The following is a 20,654-nucleotide window of genomic DNA, read 5'->3' as shown; positions in this document are numbered from 1 at the left end:
GGTAGTGCTATTTTCATTGTTTTCTACAAGAAGTGCCTAGCAACCACAGTTTAGTGAATAAACAGCCGCCTTTAGTGAATTAGCAGTCTAGTTAAAGGTTGATTAACTCTCTTCAGTAAATTGATTCCTTAGGATGGATAGGATGTGTGACTGCTGTGTACGGACGCAGGAGGAGCTGGCCACTGTTCGCGAACAGCTGAGCGTGTTGATGGCCGCGGTCAGCCATCTTCAGGCTGCTGCCTCGGAGTGTAGCGGCAGTGGGGAGTCTGGTGCGTCGCAAGGTACACCCCAGGTGTTACATGCTTCACCAACTGTCCCTACTGTCGAGACATCTTCGCGTGTACTGGGCGCGGTTGGGCCACCCTCTCCCCAAGGGGAGTGGCGGGTTCAGCGGCATTCGCGGCGCACGAGGCGGAGGGTCAATGTGGAGGCTGGCCGTGTGGCATTGCCCGCTCTGCCTGCGAGTGGACATGTGGCTGCTCCTTCAGCAAGGTCCGAGCAGGCACACGGGGGGAGGGGTTTATTAGTTATTGGGAGCTCCAACGTTAGGCGGGTGATGGAGCCCCTTAGGGAAATAGCGGGAAGGTCGGGGAAGAAGGCCAATGTTCACTCTGTCTGCTTGCCGGGGGGTCTCATCCGAGATGTGGAGGAGGCCCTACCGGCGGTGATAGAGAGCACTGGGTGCACCCGACTGCAAATTGTTGCTCATGTCGGCACCAATGACTCCTGCCGTCTGGGTTCAGAGGTCATCCTCAGTTCGTACAGGCGATTGGCGGAATTGGTGAAGGCGGAAAGCCTCGCTCGCAGGGTGAAATCAGAGCTAACTATTTGTAGTATCGTTCCCAGAACCGATCGCGGTCCTCTGGTTTGGAGCCGAGTGGAAGGCTTAAACCAGAGGCTCAGACGATTCTGAGGAGATCTGGGGTGCAAATTTCTTGACCTCCGCTATCGGGTGGAGAAATGTAGGGTCCCCCTGAATAGGTCAGGCGTGCACTACACGCCGGAAGCAGCTACAAGGGTAGCGGAGTACGTGTGGAGTGCACATGGGGGTTTTTTAGGTTAGAGAATCCCCTCCCTAGGGCCGACAAGATGCCTCCTGAGATGCAGCAAGGTAGGAGTAAGCAAAATGCAACAGGGAATAACAATATTAATGTGCTAATAGTAAACTGCAGGAGCGTCTACAGAAAGGTCCCAGAGCTGCTCTCATTAATAAACGGTCACAACGCTCATATAGTACTAGGGACAGAAAGTTGGCTGAAACCAGACGTAAATAGTAATGAAATCCTAAACTCAGATTGGAATGTATACCGCAGAGACAGGCTGGACAGTGAAGGGGGAGGCGTGTCTATAGCGATAAGAAGTGCAATAGTATCGAAGGAAACTGACGGAGATCCGAAATGTGAAATGATTTGGGTGAAGGTCACGGTTAAAGCAGGCTCAGACATGGTAATTGGATATCTCTATAGGCCCCCTGGCTCAGCAGCTGTTGTGGCTGAGCACCTGAAGGATAATTTGGAAAATATTTCGAGTAGATTTCCCCATAATGTTATAGTTCTGGGTGGAGATTTTAATTTGCCGGATATAGACTGGGAGACTCAGACGTTCATAACGGGTGGCAGGGACAAAGAATCCAGTGAAATTTTTTTAAGTGCTTTATCTGAAAACTACCTTGAGCAGTTAAACAGAGAACCGACTCATGGCGATAACATATTAGACCTTCTGGTGACAAACAGACCCGAACTATTTGAAAAAGTTAATGCAGAACAGGGAATCAGCGATCATAACGCGGTTACGGCATTGATGATTTCAGCCGTAAATAGGAATATTAAAAAGGGTAGGAAGATTTTTCTGTTTAGAAAAAGTGACAAAAAGCAGATTTCAGAGTACCTGTTGGCTCAACACAAAAGTTTTGTCTCAAGTACAGATAGTGTTGAGGATCAGTGGACAAAGTTCAAAACCGTCGTACATAATGCGTTAGATGAGTATGTGCCAAGCAAGATCGTAAGAGATGGAAAAGAGCCACCGTGGTACAACCGAGTTAGAAAACTGCTGCGGAAGCAAAGGGAACTTCACAGCAAACATAAACATAGCCAAAGCCTTGCAGACAAACAAAAATTACGCGAAGCGAAATGTAGTGTGAGGAGGGCTATGCAAGAGGCGTTCAATGAATTCGAAAGAAAAGTTCTATGTACTGATTTGGCAGAAAATCCTAAGAAATTTTGGTCTTATGTCAAAGCAGTAGGTGGATCAAAACAAAATGTCCAGACACTCTGTGACCAAAATGGTACTGAAACAGAGGATGACAGACTAAAGGCCGAAATACTAAATGTCTTTTTCCAAAGTTGTTTCACAGAGGAAAATTGCACTGTAGTTCCTTCTCTAGATTGTCGCACAGATGACAAAATGGCAGATATCGAAATAGACGACAGAGGGATAGAGAAACAATTAAAATCGCTCAAAAGAGGAAAGGCCTCTGGACCTGATGGGATACCAGTTCAATTTTACACAGAGTACGCGAAGGAACTTGCCCCCCTTCTTGCAGCGGTGTACCGTAGGTCTCTAGCAGAGCGTAGCGTTCCAAAGGATTGGAAAAGGGCACAGGTCATCCCCGTTTTCAAGAAGGGGCGTCGAGCAGATGTGCAGAACTATAGACCTATATCTCTAACGTCGATCAGTTGTAGAATTTTGGAACACGTATTGTGTTCGAGTATAATGACTTTTCTGGAGACTAGAAATCTACTCTGTAGGAATCAGCATGGGTTTCGAAAAAGACGGTCATGTGAAACCCAGCTCACGCTATTCGTCCACGAGACTCAGAGGGCCATAGACACGGGTTCACAGGTAGATGCCGTGTTTCTTGACTTCCGCAAGGCGTTCGATACAGTTCCCCACAGTTGTTTAATGAACAAAGTAAGAGCATATGGACTATCAGACCAATTGTGTGATTGGATTGAGGAGTTCCTAGATAACAGGATGCAGCATGTCGTTCTCAATGGAGAGCAGTCTTCCGAAGTAAGAGTGATTTCAGGTGTGCCGCAGGGGAGTGTCGTATGACCGTTGCTATTCACAATATACATAAATGACCTTGTGGATGACATCGGAAGTTCACTGAGGCTTTTTGCGGATGATGCTGTGGTGTATCGAGAGGTTGTAACAATGGAAAATTGTACTGAAATGCAGGAGGATCTGCAGCGAATTGATGCAAGGTGCAGGGAATGGCAATTGAATCTCAATGTAGACAAGTGTAATGTGCTACGAATACACAGAAAGATAGATCCTTTATCATTTAGCTACAAAATAGCAGGTCAGCAACTGGAAGCAGTTAATACCATAAATTATCTGGGAGTACGCATTAGGAGTGATTTAAAATGGAATGATCATATAATGTTGATCGTCGGTAAAGCAGATGCCAGACTTAGATTCATTGGAAGAATCCTAAGGAAATGCAATCTGAAAACAAAGGAAGTAGGTTACAGTACGCTTGTTCGCCCACTGCTTGAATACTGCTCAGCAGTGTGGGATCCGTACCAGATAGGGTTGATAGAAGATATAGAGAAGATCCAACGGAGAGCAGTGCGCTTCGTTACAGGATCATTTAGTAATCACGAAAGTGTTACGGAGATGATAGATAAACTCCAGTGGAAGACTCTGCAGGAGAGACGCTCAGTAGCTCGGTACGGGCTTTTGTCAAAGTTTCGAGAACATACCTTCACCGAAGAGTCAAGCAGTATATTGCTCCCTCCTACGTATATCTCGCGAAGAGACCATGAGGATAAAATCAGAGAGATTAGAGCCCACACAGAGGCATACCGACAATCCTTCTTTCCACGAACAATACGAGACTGGAATAGAAGGGAGAACCGATAGAGGTACTCAAGGTACCCTCCGCCACACACCGTCAGGTGGCTTGCGGAGTATGGATGTAGATGTGTTATAGTTGCAATGGTACTGCCACTCATGTTTTAAGATCTTTAATGCTATTACATGCCAAACCTGGTTCATTGAGAGAAGTCCTCACCTTTCTCTCCATTTTACTCATAAAAACAGCACTTATCTGCCTGTATGCTACGTCACTCAAAAGACTGAAAATCTTCTTACTATAGTCTACACGTTACGTGATGACTGTAGTACTGCTCCTGTCAGCTTGGAGAACTACAATTTGCTTATACTCCATAGACTTCGGGGTAAATTCCAAGAATAATTGCCTATCAAAGTCGCGGGATCAAAACGATACATATTGAATGTGCGATTGTAAATCAAGCATGCAACTCTGGTGGTGGGCGTTATGATTAATTATTTGTGATTGTCATTTTTATCTGTTTTCCGTCATTCCCTTAGTTGCTCTAAATTACATACCTCCGCGAATTATTTGTGAGTTGCTAGGGAAAGCCAGACGATTTATGTCGATAGTGAGTGGGATGTCTGGTGTTCTTGACGTTTCTTTGGCAGATTCTCTCACATGGAAAAATCTGATTCCATGCTTGTCCAGCGTAGAAAAGTAATTGACTTTTTGACGCAAATATGGAGTACTACTAGATGAGGAAAGGAGGGACTGTGTAGACTGTGGTGATAAGAAGTGTGTACAACTTCTTAAGAAGAGTTTCGATGCTGAAATACCGTTACAATTTCATTTCGGACAGTGTGGAAAGCGAACGAGTATCAGGAAGAATGTATGGTTCGCCTCTTCCCAATTATCCATCCAGACCAGCATAATTCTTCCATCTTGCTGGATGTGAGACTACATCTTGCAAGCAACAGCATCAGAAACTGACTTATCTGCTAATACCGTGTGCAAATATTTCAGGTTTTGCAGAGAAGTGTGTTACATGGTAGTGATGAACGACAGTGTACTGATTGGTGGCCCAAATAGTTTTTGAAGTGGATGAATCTCACATAGCAAGAAAGAAGAACCACAGAGAACACCATTCAAAGGGTGAAATAGATCACATTTGGGTATTCGGTGGAATAGAACGAGAGTCCTGGAAGTATTTTGTTGTCAGAGTACTGTCCAGAGACAAGGTTACTTCAGTGGGTCTGATACAGCACTTCGTACTGCCTTGTAGTTAAGTCATTACAGACAGGTTTCAGTCCTACAAGACACTCAACGCAGAAGGATTTGCCCAGGAGTTTGTCAACCACTCTGTAGAGTTCACGTCTTCGGATGACCCCAGTGTGCACATGCAGAACATCAAGCAGCTATGGAAATCTGTGAAGTCTTCCATTAAAAGAGAAGGGTGTCCAGGACAAAGAGATGAACTATACTTGCTTCAGTACCTCTATTTCCACAACTTGCGTTTGCAAGGAAAAGTTAACGCATGTGACACTCTAACCATATTCTTGTGTGATACTGGCAGAGTTTACCCAGGCTATGGCAAAAAGAGAATTGTTCCTGTAGAGTACACATCACACGGACTTTCGCATGACGATAACACCGACAACGAGTAAGCTAAGTTGTCTGCTGTGTAATTACAAGTATTTTCGTAACACTCTTCTTTTGTCGTTGCTGCAGTGACCACCGTAAACATACCCATAATGCCCACCACCAGAGTCGCATGATCGATTTAAGATTGCACGTTTGATATGTATCTTTTGGACCCCACAACTTTGATAGGCAATCATTCTTGGAATTTACAGACTTTTCAATGCTACTCATTCTCCCTTGGAGATGTTGTGACATCCAATGTATTTCACTTCCTACAACTACGATAAGAAGTATTCTTTGTAATGTTAAAGATAATCTTGGTCTCCAAAAGATGGGTGTGTATCACATGCCATGTGAATTCGGCATGTATTATGAGGTGCAGACTATCAGAACAGTCGACAGAAAAACTAAGCAAAGCACCTGCCGCCAAGCATTACCTCGAATGTGATCATGAAACGTTGTGTCCAGTGTCAAACGCCAAATCTCTGGGACAGCATAATTAAGGAGTCTTCTGAAATAAATGTGTCACAAAAGCTAATAAACAAGGATGTAGATTTCAGTTTAAATAACAAATGTTGTCCAGCACTCAATTTGTTAAAATCTTGCCAACCACCATGTCCAGCAGAGCATGTACAAGCCGAGAGCATTTGAATTTCACAGAATATCAACGCAAGCTCTGAAAAACTAAAGAGCATCAAATAGTGTAGGTAGCATCATGACTCTAACATGGCTATAAATAGTGCCATGAGACGAACAATAGTTCAAAACGTGGTTGGAGTCCAGGCAGTGAATAAAACTAACAGCAAAACTCACAGCAGCTGAAGAAGATGGCTGGGTCGGTCATTGAAACAGTGTGGATAAAATGGGAACAATAGCTCGGTTAGAACACCAGAAAGGACACCATAAATCAATCACGCTGACAAAATATGAGAGATCATCTAAGATTACTCAATCTAGAAAAGAGAATTTAACAAGATCAAATAGAGAAAGCTATTCAGATCTCTAGAAAAATAGGTATAATCTACAAAGAAAGATGATTAATATTCTGTATTACACAAGAACCACAATGGAACAATAACAAATGAAGACCAAGAGAGAAGTTATCGAATTAAGAAAGGTATTAGGCAGTGATGCAGTCTTTATCTTCAAGTGTTCAAGCTGTATTCAAAGAAGCCAAGAAAGAAATGATAAGAAGTGGAAATACAATTCAGAGTCATTGGATATCAATGATAAAATCCACTGACGAAATTGTGATTCTCAGTGATAGTGGCGAACAATTAAAGGACCCATTGAACAGCACACACAATATAGATGGAGAGAGAACCATCCATGAGCAGCAGAAATGAGACTAGTGTTGATTTTATCATGGGAAGTGAAGGTCACGTAATAGACCAAAAGAAGAAATTTTGCTACCTCTGATGCAAAATAATGTATGATGGATAAAGCAAGGAGGATATAAGAAGCATAACAGCACAAGGACACACAGAATTCCTCATCAAAAGAAGTCTTCTACTTTCAACATTTTAATTTGAGGGGGAAATTTTTGAGGATTTATGTCTGGATCACAGAGTTGTATAGGAATGAATCATAGTGCTGCATCTGTGGCTAAATGCTTCCACAATAGCAACCAGTAGCACACCCATGTCCCATGGGTGGCCAAGCATCGGTTATCATATCCTACTGCCAGCTTACATGTCGGTAAGTCCATTACCGACCAGCACATCTTGCGTGTTAGTAAATATGCTGGACAGCAACCAAACACGCTGGTCTGTTGTCCACAAATTCTTTGGCTCCCATCATGAAAGACACTAGGCCCAACGGCAGTAGTGTGCACATTCACAACCACAGCACTGCTATCTCAGACAATATTTCACCTTCAAGAGTCCCACACCCACAAGTATGTCACAATGTATCTGTGCATCATATTTATGCTGGCTCACAACTACAGAAAGCCAAAACACAACATGCTCTGGGGTTTATACAAATGCTGCTGTGGTCTGTGCATCCGGTCTCTCCTGGAATCTCCAGCAGCACACTCTCTGACATCAGCCAGTCTATCAATTTTGGATCTTCCCCTCCAATGCTATGTGGAGCTGGCAGCAATCATTGACATGCAACACCCACCGATAGGCTATCACTGTCGATGCTGTCGTTCCTGACTTTCCTTGCCAATGTTGTCGAACGACCTCAGTAGGCAAGCCTTTTCCTGTTCCGACAGTGCAACATCATGCTTCTCTTTCCTATACTTTTACATATTCTGCCGCACGCTCAGTCATTGGAGGCTTTGATATCGAAGTGCCAGGACTAACTGCTAGTCGTCCTTTCCTGTTCTATTTCTTACTCAAGTGCTCCCACACTAATATACGCCCTCCAGGCACAACAGATTTATATTTTAAGTGTTCCTGCAAGCATATACTCTCTCCACACAGAATATTCCTCTTTCATCAGTTTTCCTGCACTCATAAACACCATCTGGGTGCAAGACTTTTACTTTTTGAATGCTCCTCCTCCCATCTGTGTCCCCTAGGTGCAATATTTCTACTTTTCAAGTGTTCTCGAACCTATACCTGCCCTCCAGGTACAATGTGTTTATCATGTTCTTTCCAGTGTGTTCCCAAACTGCTCTCCACCCTTCACAGGTTTATGCATATTTCCAAAGTACTCACAAACACTATCAGCTCTCTGGGTGTGGTACATCTATTACTACTTTTGTTATCTTTTCAGATTCACTTCAGACAGTTTGCTCCCTGGCTGCCCCTAGCCACCCTGATCCACCCACAGCAGCCTCTATAAGTGTCCAGTGACCCAGCCTATGGACATGGCCACTGGTCAAACATCTCCGACACCTTGGGCCGCTTCCTCAAGGCAGACGCTGCGACAATTCCTTGTCCTCTGTCTCCTGATGGAACAGCCATCATTTTTGAAAGGGAGGGAGGGGGGGGGGGGGGGGGAGGGGAGGAGGAAGAAGGCTGGATCATCATTCTCCATGAAGATGGCTTTGGCATCTCTTACCTGAGGGAGAGGAGGGGGGAGGAGGAGGGGAGGGATGCTGTGTCTACAAGACATCAACCAGTCACATACTCCCAAACCATGGATAGCCATCCTCTGCAGCCAGCTTACGCATCAGCAAGTGCATCACGGAAAAGTGCTTGCCTCAGGTGTTAGGAAATACCCTGGACAGCAACCAAGTGGGCCATTTGTCGTACACAGAATTTTTGTCAGCTGTCATACGAAGGGTCAGGCTCACCAACAGCAGCACACGCATTGACATCCACTGTGCTGCTATCAAAAGCACTATTTCACCTCCACATGTCATGTGTTTAGACGCAGTTTCCACTGTATCCGTGTGCCACAAACATATTTATGCCAGCACATAACCATGGAACACCAGTTCACATGGAGCTCTCCATGAACGAGGTCTGGGGGCTTAACAGTGACTGCTGCAGCAATCCATATATTAGAGTCTCTCCTGAAACCTCCAGCAGCCTGTTCTCTAATGTCAGCTAGTTTACTGACCTTGGACCTTCATCTCCAATACTATGTTAAGCTACTGGTAGTCGTCATGCTATACTGAGATCTAGCCTTAACCACAATAGGCCTCCAGAACTTTGGTATTGTGGTGTGTCACAGCATTCCTTCAATCAGAGACAACTAGTGTACCATGTGAGACAGTAACTCTGAATGTAGTAATTGTGACTCTGCCTTCCATGGCTGACACTCAACTGGAATTACCAGCTCTCACCCAATTCAAGGCAGAGAATTGACTGAGGACTTTTTTTTGTGTCTGTTAATTAAGCTCCAATGAAGGATCTGTTTTCATCAATAAACTTGTTAATCACAGCCACCTGGGCATCAATTTTCTCGACGTCTAACCCACTGTGAGCCAGAACTCATGGACTGTTGGGAAACCAGAAAGGAACAAAAATCACAGCATTTCTGAACGGTAAGTATTGAAAGTATACAATAAGATAAGAAATAAGGAGATTCGCTGAAGTATTGGCACAGAATGGAATATGTAGAAAACACTAACAGACAAGACATCCAATATGACAAAAGGGAATAACTTCTGTGTAACTAGAAGGCATTGTAGAGGACAAAATACTGAAGGGAATATAATATATCCAACACAAAATTGAGGTGGAGAGACTGGTACACAAGAGAAAGCTGTGGTATGCTGCACATCAAAACTTTCTTCAGCAAGGAAATATTTTCCTTCCATTTCCTCTCTGAAGAATGAATCTAATTTTTTTTACTGGGCTATATGGTTAGGACACTGCACCAGTATTCCTGTGGTCTCCAGTTCAAACACTCATCTGGCTATCCAGATTTAGGTTTTCCATAGAAAATCATTTTAGGTGTCTGCCAAGGTGTTTCCTCTGAAAATATACAGCGAATTTCCTTCCCTTGCTTTCCCCATCTGAGCTTTTCCTCTGTCTCCAATGATTTTGTCATTAACAGGACATTAAACACTAATCTTCCTTCCTTCCTTTGCGAATATTATCAATTTTCCACATCAAATTTTCCTTTTGAAACAATTTCAATACAACTGCGAAATCTGAGTTTCAAAATGTAACATTTTACTAATTGCAACGATGTTGACTTACAAGTTTTGTAACCCAATATATCCAAGGGCTGGAATGGTAAAATATTTCATACAGGAACTGGAAATGGAGATGATAGATGAAAAAAATACTCGTCTAGAGAATAGTGCGACACTAAGAACAAGTGAGACACTACCCCTTTCAAACATAAATGTTAATTCTTCAGTTCCCACACTTTATTGACAGAGAGCCAGCAACTTCTTTAAATTCCTTAAAGTATTTATTAACTATTCTGTCACCAGTTGCAGTATTTATATTAGGCGACTAGTTCGAACCTTACAGGTTCATTTTCAAACCTGGCCAACTGATGCTGCATTGACTCTTGCTGATATGTAGTTCGATTTTGACTTGGTAAAAGGTATGTTTGGATTATGGCATGCATTCTGCTAACATTTATAAAGCATGTGTTGCCACTTTGATGTTTATTATTAAGATCAGGCACTATCAGTGCAGCCTCAGAAAACCAGGTTTGGTTTGAAACTAGTGACCTAATACTGCAACTTTTGACAGAGTTGTTAATAAATGCTTTAAGGAATAAATGTTAATTCTGAATGCTTACAGCTACAGGCCACAATTTCTAGTTTCTTTTCTATAAAAAGGTCCAAAATAATGTCACACACAAATGAAAAACAGACAAGTCATTCAGAGCCATACACCGATGGAGGAGTCATGGATGTAGGCTACAAATGGAGTACAAAGGAAATTGTGACTGAAACTTGTTACGATATGTATAAATGTAAATAAAATCTGGTATTCTATCTAGCCAAATTATTGCAACTAAACCATTCTCTTTTTTCTCTCTCTCACTACAAAATGGTACAAGAAAATGGAACACACAGTATAATTTTATAACATACCTCTTGCACTGAGTTGAAAACAGGCAGGTTTAGATGGGTTTTTCCACCTTTACCAGGGGAAACACCTCCAACAAGGTTTGTCCCATAATCAATAGCTTGCTGGCTATGGAATGTTCCTTGTTTTCCAGTAAATCCCTGGCAAATGACTTTAGTGGATGAAGTCAATTTGAGGTTGGGCCTTGTTGATGTGTAGTTTGTTCTGACACAATTCAACCTTGGAGCTACGACAATGAAACAATATATATAACATTCTAAAACAAACTGACGGAAAATTCAAGATAGACTATAATTACATGTATGAGCAAAGAGCACTACTTGTTAAATACAAGATAGGCTGAGCAGCAGACAAGCATGCAGAAAATGACTATTACGAAGTTTTCAAGTTACAACCCCCACCCCTCCTCCCCTTCTCTCTCTCTCTCTCTCTCTCTCTCTCTCTCTCTCTCTCTCTCTCTCTCTCTCTCCCCCCAGCCCAAGTACGGCAAGCATAGGTTGTAGCTGGGATGGGTTATGTGGTGGATGTACAAGAAGTGAGGGGGGAAGACAATCATGAATATGACAAGAGATTGAGCTCGTATGTACCAAATATGTGAGTGCACAATAATTTCCTGGTAGCTACAGAGATAGGCAGGATACAGAACTACTAAGAGAAACAGAGATATGGCTGTATGTTGTTGTTTGTGACAAACATGCTAATAATAAATTTGCTGTTTCAGAAATGCTTTTGTAAGTCATTGTTTGCAGTATTATAACCTGTCACAGTATCCCTCCAGAATGTTTCACCTCAAAACCTGACAGTTTCATTGTGTGATACCAGAACATTCTATTTTATTTCAGACATCCCATATATCAACAAAGCGCAAACAAACAAGAAGGATGATTTATCCATACCAACTCATTATGTTCTCAAACTTACTGACTCAGCGACAGGGAGCAATCTAAATGTGACAACTGATTCACTTCAAATGAGTTGGCAGAGAAATTGTCTGAGAGAAACATTAGTTGGTACACTACGTAAAAATAACAGTGAGATACGGTTATCCAAGTTGTCAATGGCCTCAGCTGGAACTGTAAAGTTTATCGATCAAGACAATGAAATGATGATTTCCCTCACCCCTAAAAAGAACTTTAAAAAATATCCTAATGTCAATAATGCACCAAAGTGGAACAATAAGTTATGAATCAAGCAAGCAAGAGGTTGTTGAATTCTATAAGCTAACAAAAGGCGGAGTGACCGTGTTTGACAAACTCTGCAAACACAATATTACCAAATGGAAAACCCTAAGGTGGCCATGAGATACTTCTGTGAAATGTTAGATATTGCAGCTGTGAACAGTTTCATTTTATTACAATGTAATAAACACCAAGATTCACTCCCAGTATGTGCATGGTCCATGTTCCTAAAAAATCTTGCATTGAGTTTGACCAAATTGGTGATAGAAAAAAGAATGCCCAATCCACGTATTTCAAGAGTCCTTCACACGACAACTGCCAATGTGTTATGAGGAAAAAAAAAATTTTTTTGTTTTGTCAAAAAACATAGGACTTGTGTTTCATTTTGTGTAGGTGCTTTGATTTGGATTTGATGACCATTAAATGCTAATGATTACACGATATGTCTACAATCAGTAAATGTTATTATTCAATAATAATATTTATTGTGTACCTATATCCACACAAACCTCATGGAAAAGGGAGCAGGTCAGATCCGATCCGACAGTACTGTCTATTTCGTCTCCAACCTCTCCCCCTTTGGAGGATAAAACATGTCTTCAGTTTTTGAGGTAATAAACACTAAAAAGAAAAATTTTACATTTATTTACAATGAGTGCATTACTGCACTGAATTATGGAAGTCTGATTTCACACACACACACACACACACACACACACACACACACACACACACACACACACACCCTCTCTCTCTCTCTCTCTCTCTCTCTCTCTTGGCCCACTAAGAAATTCATTTATGGAATTGAAAGTGTTGGCCACCATTACATCCCTTAGTCTCCTCTTGAACTGGTCTTTATTGAGAGTTAAGCTGTCTATGGCTACTGAAATGTGTGTTTCTGAATAATGGGCAACTTTCTGAGACAAAGTAAGTGACTTTCAATGTCTGAATATTATTATTCTTTCTGTCTTCTAAGTACTGGTTCCATAAACTGAATTGTTGGTTTGAAAAAGATACATATTTTAATGACAAATTTCATAGAGGAAGAATATATTGGGAAGCAGTGGATACCACCAATAGTTCACTAAACAGGGTGTTCTTGAGTTTACACTACAACTAATTCTTATTACATGTTTTTGGATATGCAAAACTTAAACCTGGCTTGACTAATTACTTCAAAAAGGCATCTCATATGAAATTATGGAATGGAGTACACATAGCATGGCAGTTTCTTTCATTTTTATATCCCGTATCAGACACCATTCACATTGCAAATAGAGATTTGTTTAGGCACTTCAGCATTTGTTTGGTGTGCTCCTCCCAGTTTAATTTATTATTAAGCTCTAATCCCCAAGAATTTAACACTGTTCACTTCTTCTGATTGTTTGTTATCATATTTTAGGCATAAAGTAGTGGGAAACGTCTTACAAGTTCTGAACTGCAAGTAGTGTGTTTTTCAAAAGTTTAGTGACAAACAATTGGTTAGGAACCATTTACTAATGTCCATGAAAATTTGATCAAACAAATGTTCTAAGACTACATTTTATGTACTATTTACTGCAATGTTTGCATCATCGGCAAAGAAAATAAACTTGGCATCTGATAATGTTACAGATGAGCAATCATTGATGTACACAAGAAAAAAAGGCCCTAACATGGGACCTTGTGGGATGTCACACGTAATCAATACATATGTCTTTCCTGATGGCACCCTGCTTCATGTCAGACATACGATCTGGACCATTTTGCATAGTTCCTGTAATACTCTATTTAACATGATATAGTGATTTACACACAGCATGTTAGTATTCTGTGTGTTTTATATTTTGAGATACTGATTTGCACTGGATTACCATGACATTTCCTACATCTTGGTGAGATGGTTCTTGGATGAATTGGTGTACCATTCACATACAGTGATAAACACACTGTCCAGTTGTTTGTTCATCACAAGTGCCATATAAAGCAGTAAGAACAGGGGAAAAAAGTTCTGATCTTTTGTCACATCAATAAGGATTTGAACAAGAAGGGAAAGGAATGACTGTTCATATCTTGGAGTTCTTTGATTTTTTTTGTAGCTTTCACATTAAGAAGCTGGTTCAAATGGCTCTGAGCACTATGGGACTTACCATCTGTGGTCATCAGTCCCCTAGAACTACTTAAACCTAACTAACCTAAGGACATCACACACATCCATGCCCGAGGCAGGATTCGAACCTGCGACCGTAGCAGTCGCGCGGTTCCGGACTGAAGTGCCTAGAACCGCTAGACCACCGCAGCCGGTAAGAAGCTGGTAATATGAACAAAAACACTATATTGCTGTTGCCATAATTCTATTCAAATGTGAACCACACAGAATGAAACTTCTTTTGTAAACAGTTGCTGATTTTCCAGCTACATTACTTACCACTGTCATTCTATGTAAACAGAAGCTTCGTATTACAGATGTATACCCTTAGAACAGAGCAAATATCTGCATCTGATACAGTGTTTCACCATCGCTGTTAGTTTTTTGCATGCCTTCCACACACTTTCATAGATTTCTATTTTCCTTATGGAGCAAATGAATTAGTCCTTGCACAATAAAATCTATAAATATGCTGAGGAGCACTCAAATTCATCGTTCATCTTCATCAATGAAAATAAGTCTTATTTATATGTCTTCCGTCATTTGCCTTGTTCTATCTATTCACGTAACTTGTTCAATATCGCACAATACAACACTTACAGGGCATAGACTTGTATGCCCTTTAAACCCATTTAACACACAGGACATGAGCCGCCACGCCCTCAGCCTCATACAGCCTTCCTTCTAAATGTGTAGACTGCTTTACCAAATTCCTGTGTTATTTAAATGCTTGTCAAACAAATCTAAATCAATTTCTTTCATAATACAACCGCCACCTTCGCCTTGCCCTTCACGCTAAAAATTTTTTTGGAGCAATTAAATTACAACAGTAATACCACGAATATTACTCATACTTAATTAAGTTATAATTTAACAACATAATTAATTAAAGTGAGACTGAAACTGCAAAATCCTTTGCATTTTACCTCCTGTGCGGAGAAACCCTCTCACCGCGGCAGCCATTTCCAATCTGCAAGTGAAGGTACTAATACTTATTTTCTTTCTTAAATTAAATCTTTGGACCTTCTTTAAGCTTTTTTATAACAAATATAAACAGATCGTGTTTGGCGTAACTAATATGTAGCTATTGACCGTGTGCAAATAATATAAATAAGTAATCTAATCTGATCTTGTTCGTCCTATTGGACTTCATCCAAATGTCAATGACTTTCGTAGCTCTGAATTGCCGTACAAAACATGTGCCTGTGGAATGCTGTAACAACTGGTACATGAATTTTACCAGTTATATCGGAGGTTGTTTGATCTATGCTCTCTCAGAATATGGTTAAATAGGTGATCACTTTCCCCGATTCCCATCGCTTGTGTGTAGCAAAAATCTTTGACAAAATGAGTGGCGGACTGGCGCCAAGCAAAAGCACTGTTTACATATCAAATTTGCCGTTTTCGTTGACAAACAATGATTTGCATAAAATATTTGAAAAATATGGAAGAGTAGTGAAGTAAGTATGGGGTCTGAGACTATAATTACACGATTGCTATTTTTCGATTAAATGTGTTGCATGTTGTCCAAGTTATATTTGTAATTGTTGAAATACCGTAGCTTACGTCGAAATATGCGTTTGCGAACACTACATGTAATTGCTCTTATGTTATCTTTTACGGTGGTTACCTGTTTGCCCAATTAAGAGTTTTTTCAAAATATTTGATCACGAAACGTCAAAACTGAAGTACGAGTTAGTGAACCACGGAAGTTGGTGATCACTTTTGTTGGAAAGGGTGACAACGTAGCAGCGCTGTTGGATGACAGTATTTTTAGTCGAATTTATGCTTTCATAAAAATGTCTGCCTTCCGCAACCCTCGAACATTACACCCTGGAGTTACGTTCGTACAATACTTTACTCGCTGTGAGATAGAATTTATAATAGGCTTACGCCTTTCTCACTTGAATAAGCAGTTTGTTCAACCAGATTTAGGAACCAGCTTTGCCTCCATTTTCCGGTAAGGAGAAGGTGACATCAGCGTTCCTGGAAAATTAATTTTTCTTATACAACATCCAAATTTTATGTGATGGTTTCAGAATTGTGGAGGAATAAGTCTTATTTCAGTATTCATCAGGTGTAAGTAAACTAGCCACATAGTACATCTTTCCTTCAAATTCTTGTTCAGTTCCTTCAATTTGTTCTGCAGGGGTTCTTCAGGCAGACAAGCAGAACTTGGAGGTTGGTGTAAAAACTGTTTTACAGGCCAAATTGCTCCAGGCAAATGTGGGGTTGGTGCCTTTGAAAGAGCATAGCCGATTTCACAGTCAGAACTTGTGCTCTGTCTCTAATGGCTTCTTTCTATAACGATGGGTGGTTTTATACTAATCTTCCTTATTTTTTGGTCTATCTCCATTGTATAGAGGTAGTGATTCCCAAAGATCCTTCTTTTAAGAAACTGAGAGAGTTGTTCGATTGCTGTATTATGTGTCAGTAAGAACATGCACTCAGATATTTAAATTAGAAATGTTTATTGCAATGGTATTATGCTGAAAGACGCATACAAATGTTAGTTTCTTATGTTTGAAGACAAGCAGTGATCTACATATCATGATTGTTGTGTCAATTCTTACAAGAGGGGAGATCCCTATGAATAGCTACATCATTCATAACAATTTTAAGAGAGTGACATATTGGCGGACAACTCATAAATGAAATGCCAGCCTTCTCATTACAGTTACATAGAGTGCCCTCCAGTATGAAATTTGATTTTATTTGTGCCTGTACGTAGGTTCAGTTATTTGGTATCCCTCATAGCCCACTCCCTTCAAACACACACATACACATAATGTTGAGTATAATAATGTAAAGCTATCATGTGATGGGTACCAAAAGTACTCTCATTTATACATCGTGATGTAGCATGCACAATATATATATATATATATCGATGAAAATCGTAAATCCTTGCAAGTTAAAAATAAACGTGCTCTACGCACAACTGAATATAATAAATGTTACATGTCGCCAGGAGCTAAATTCACTTCCCAGTCATTAATTTGCAGAGAGGGTGAAAATCAGATATTGTAATTTATAGCATTGCTAGAATTTCAACTGAGCTTTATTATTAGCAACCATTATAGTAACTGGTAAGAGGTGCATGACCTTGCCATTGGTGGGGAAGCTTGTGTGCCTCAGCGACACAGATAGCCGTACCGTAGGTGCAACCAAAACGGAGGGGTATCTGTTGAGAGGCCAGACAAACGTATGGTTCCTGAAGAGGGGCAGCAGCCTTTTCAGTAGTTGCAGGGGCAACAGTCTGGATGATTGACTGACCTGGCCTTGTAACATTAACCAAAACGGCCTTGCTGTGCTGGTACTGCAAACGGCTGAAAGCAAGGGGAAACTATGGCCGTAATTTTTCCCGGTGGCATGCAGTTCTACTGTATGGATAAATGATGATGGTGTCCTCTTGGGTAAAATATTCTGGAGGTAAAATAGTCCCCCATTCGGATCTCCGGGCGGGGCCTACTCAGGAGGATGTCGTTATCAGGAGAAAGAAAACTGGCGTTCTACAGATCGGAGCGTGGAATGTCAGATCCCTTAATCGGGCAGGTAGATTAGAAAATTTAAAAAGGGAAATGGATAGGTTAAAGTTAGATATAGTGGGAATTAGTGAAGTTCAGTGGCAGGAGGAACAAGATTTTTGGTCAGGTGAATACAGGGTTATAAATACAAAATCAAATAGGGGTAATGCAGGAGTAGGTTTAATAATGAATAAAAAAATAGGAGTCCGGGTAAGCTACTACAAACAACATAGTGAACACATTATTGTGGCCAAGATAGACACGAAGCCCACACGTACAACAGTAGTACAAGTCTATATGCCAACTAGCTCTGCAGATGATGAAGAAATTGATGAAATGTATAACGAGATAAAAGAAATTATTCAGGTAGTGAAGGGAGATGAAAATTTAATAGTCATGGGTGATTGGAATTCGAGAGTAGGGAAAGGGAGAGAAGGAAACATACTAGGTGAATATGGATTGGGGCTAAGAAATGAAAGAGGAAGCCGCCTGGTAGAATTTTGCACAGAGCATAACTTAATCATAGCTAACACTTGGTTCAAGAATCATGAAAGAAGGTTGTATACATGGAAGAACCCTGGAGATACTAGAAGATATCAGATAGATTATATAATGGTAAGACAGAGGTTTAGGAACCAGGTTTTAAATTGTAAGACATTTCCAGGGACAGATGTGGACTCTGACCACAATCTATTGGTTATGAACTGTAGATTAAAACTGAAGAAACTGCAAAAAGGTGGGAATTTAAGGAGGTGGGATCTGGATAAACTGAAAGAACCAGAGGTTGTAGAGAGTTTCAGGAAGAGTATAAAGGAACAATTGACAAGAATGGAGGAAAGAAATATAGTAGAAGAAGAATGGATAGCTTTGAGGGATGAAGTGGTGAAGGCAGCAGAGGATCAAGTAGGTAAAAAGACGAGGGCTAGTAGAAACCCTTGGGTGTCAGAAGAAATACTGAATTTAATTGATGAAAGGAGAAAATATAAAAATGCAGTAAATGAAGCAGGCAAAAAGGAATACAAACGTCTCAAAAATGAGATCGACAGGAAGTGCAAAATGGCTAAGCAGGGATGGCTAGAGGACAAATGTAAGGATGTAGAGGCTTATCTCACTAGGGGTAAGATAGATACTGCCTACAGGAAAATTAAAGAGGCCTTTGGAGAAAAGAGAACCACTTGTATGAATATCAAGGGCTCAGATGGAAATCCAGTTCTAAGCAAAGAAGGGAAAGCAGAAAGGTGGAAGGAGTATATAGAGGGACTATACAAGGGCGATGTTCTTGAGGACAGTATTATGGAAATGGAAGAGGATGTAGATGAAGATGAAATGGGAGATATGATACTGCGTGAAGAATTTGATAGAACACTGAAAGACCTAAGTTGAAACAAGGCCCCGGGAGTAGACAACATTCAATTAGAACTACTGACAGCCTTGGGAGAGCCAGTCCTGACAAAACTCTACCATCTGGTGAGCAAAATGTATGAGACAGGCGAAATACCCTCAGACTTCAAGAAGAATATAATAATTCCAATCCCAAAGAAAGCAGGCATTGACAGATGTGAAAATTACCGAACTGTCAGTTTAATAAGTCACGGATGCAAAATACTTATGCGAATTCTTTACAGACGAATGGAAAAACTGGTAGAAGCCTACCTCGGGGAAGCTTAGTTTGGATTCCGTAGAAATATGAGAACACGTGAGGCAATACTGACCCTACGACTTATCTTAGAAGCTAGATTAAAAAAGGCAAACCTACGTTTCTACCATTTGTAGACTTGGAGAAAGCTTTTGACAATGTTGACTGGAATAATCTCTTTCAAATTCTGAAGGTGGCAGGGGTAAAATACAGGGAGCGAAAGGCTATTTACAATTTTTACAGAAACCAGATGACAGTTATAAGAGTCGAGGGCCATGAGAGGGAAGCTGTGGTTGGGAAGGGAGTGAAACAGGGTTGTAGCCTCTCCCCAAAGTTATTTAATCGGTATATTGAGCAAGCAGTAAAGGAAACAAAAGAAAAATTCGGAGTAGGTATTAAAATCCATGGAGAAGAAATAAAAACTTAAAGGTTTGTCGATGACTTTGTAGTTCTGTCAGAGACAGCAAAGGACTTAGAAGAGCAGTTGAACGGAATGGACAGTGTCTTGAAAGGATATAAGATGGACATCAACAAAAGCAGAACGAGGATAATGGAATGTAGTCGAATTAAGTCGGGTGATGGTGAGGAAATTAGATTAGGAAATGAGACACTTAAAGTACTAAAGGAGTTTTGCTATTTGGGGAGCAAAGTAACTGATGATGGTCGAAGTAGAGAGGATTTAATATGTAGACTGGCAATGGCAAGGAAAGCGTTTCTGAAGAAGAGAAATTTGTCAACATCGAGTATAGATTTAAATGTCAGGAAGTCGTTTCTGAAAGTATTTGTATGGAGTGTAGCCATGTATGGAAGTGAAACATGGACGATAAATAGTTTGGACAAGAAGAGAATAGAAGCCTTTGAAATGTGTTGCTACAGAAGAATGCTGAAGATTAGATGGGTAGATCACGTAACTAATGAGGAAGTATTGAATAGGATTGGGGAGAAGAGCAGTTTGTGGCATAACTTGACAAGAAGATGGGATCGGTTGGTAGGACATTGTCTGAGGCATTTAGTACAGGAGGGCAGCGTGGAGGGCAATAATCGTAGAGGGAGACGAAGAGATGAATACACTAAGCAGATTCAGAAGGATGTAGGCTGCAGTACGTATTGGGAGATGAAGAAGCTTGCACAGAATAGAGTAGCATGGAGAGCTGCATCAAACCAGTCTCAGGACTGAAGACCGCAACAACAACAAGAGGTGCATTCATATCAGATTTTCTGCAGGTATTCTGACAGAACATTTCTGATTACTTGTTAAAATTTTCCCCTCCAAATCATGAGTTTTTGGTTTGATACAGCAATTGGATGAG

The 20,654-nt window shown here is 40.8% G+C and overlaps 2 protein-coding genes across 2 annotated transcripts in view; one reads left to right on the top strand and one right to left on the bottom strand.

The window, feature by feature from the left end:
* LOC126474738 (succinate--CoA ligase [ADP/GDP-forming] subunit alpha, mitochondrial) overlaps positions 1-15,297 on the bottom strand; it is a 75,030-nt gene extending 59,733 nt beyond the window's left edge. Inside the window, exons 1-2 of the mRNA XM_050102218.1 lie at positions 15,108-15,297; positions 10,881-11,101 (exon numbers count right to left, since the gene is read on the bottom strand). Coding sequence (XP_049958175.1) covers positions 10,881-11,101; positions 15,108-15,144 — 258 coding nt within the window. The 5' untranslated portion in view covers positions 15,145-15,297. The remainder of the gene's footprint in view (positions 1-10,880; positions 11,102-15,107) is intronic.
* A 73-nt stretch (positions 15,298-15,370) lies between these two features.
* The window catches only part of LOC126474749 (zinc finger CCHC-type and RNA-binding motif-containing protein 1-like), an 83,946-nt gene continuing 78,662 nt past the window's right edge, over positions 15,371-20,654 (top strand). The window contains exon 1 of the mRNA XM_050102229.1: positions 15,371-15,641. Within this exon, the coding sequence (XP_049958186.1) occupies positions 15,529-15,641 (113 nt within the window). The 5' untranslated portion in view covers positions 15,371-15,528. The remainder of the gene's footprint in view (positions 15,642-20,654) is intronic.

Source organism: Schistocerca serialis, chromosome 1, assembly GCF_023864345.2.
Source record: "Schistocerca serialis cubense isolate TAMUIC-IGC-003099 chromosome 1, iqSchSeri2.2, whole genome shotgun sequence".
NCBI lineage: Eukaryota > Metazoa > Arthropoda > Insecta > Orthoptera > Acrididae > Schistocerca > Schistocerca serialis.
The sequence above is the reverse complement of the archived record's forward strand: the minus strand, read 5'-3'. Positions and strand labels throughout refer to the sequence as shown.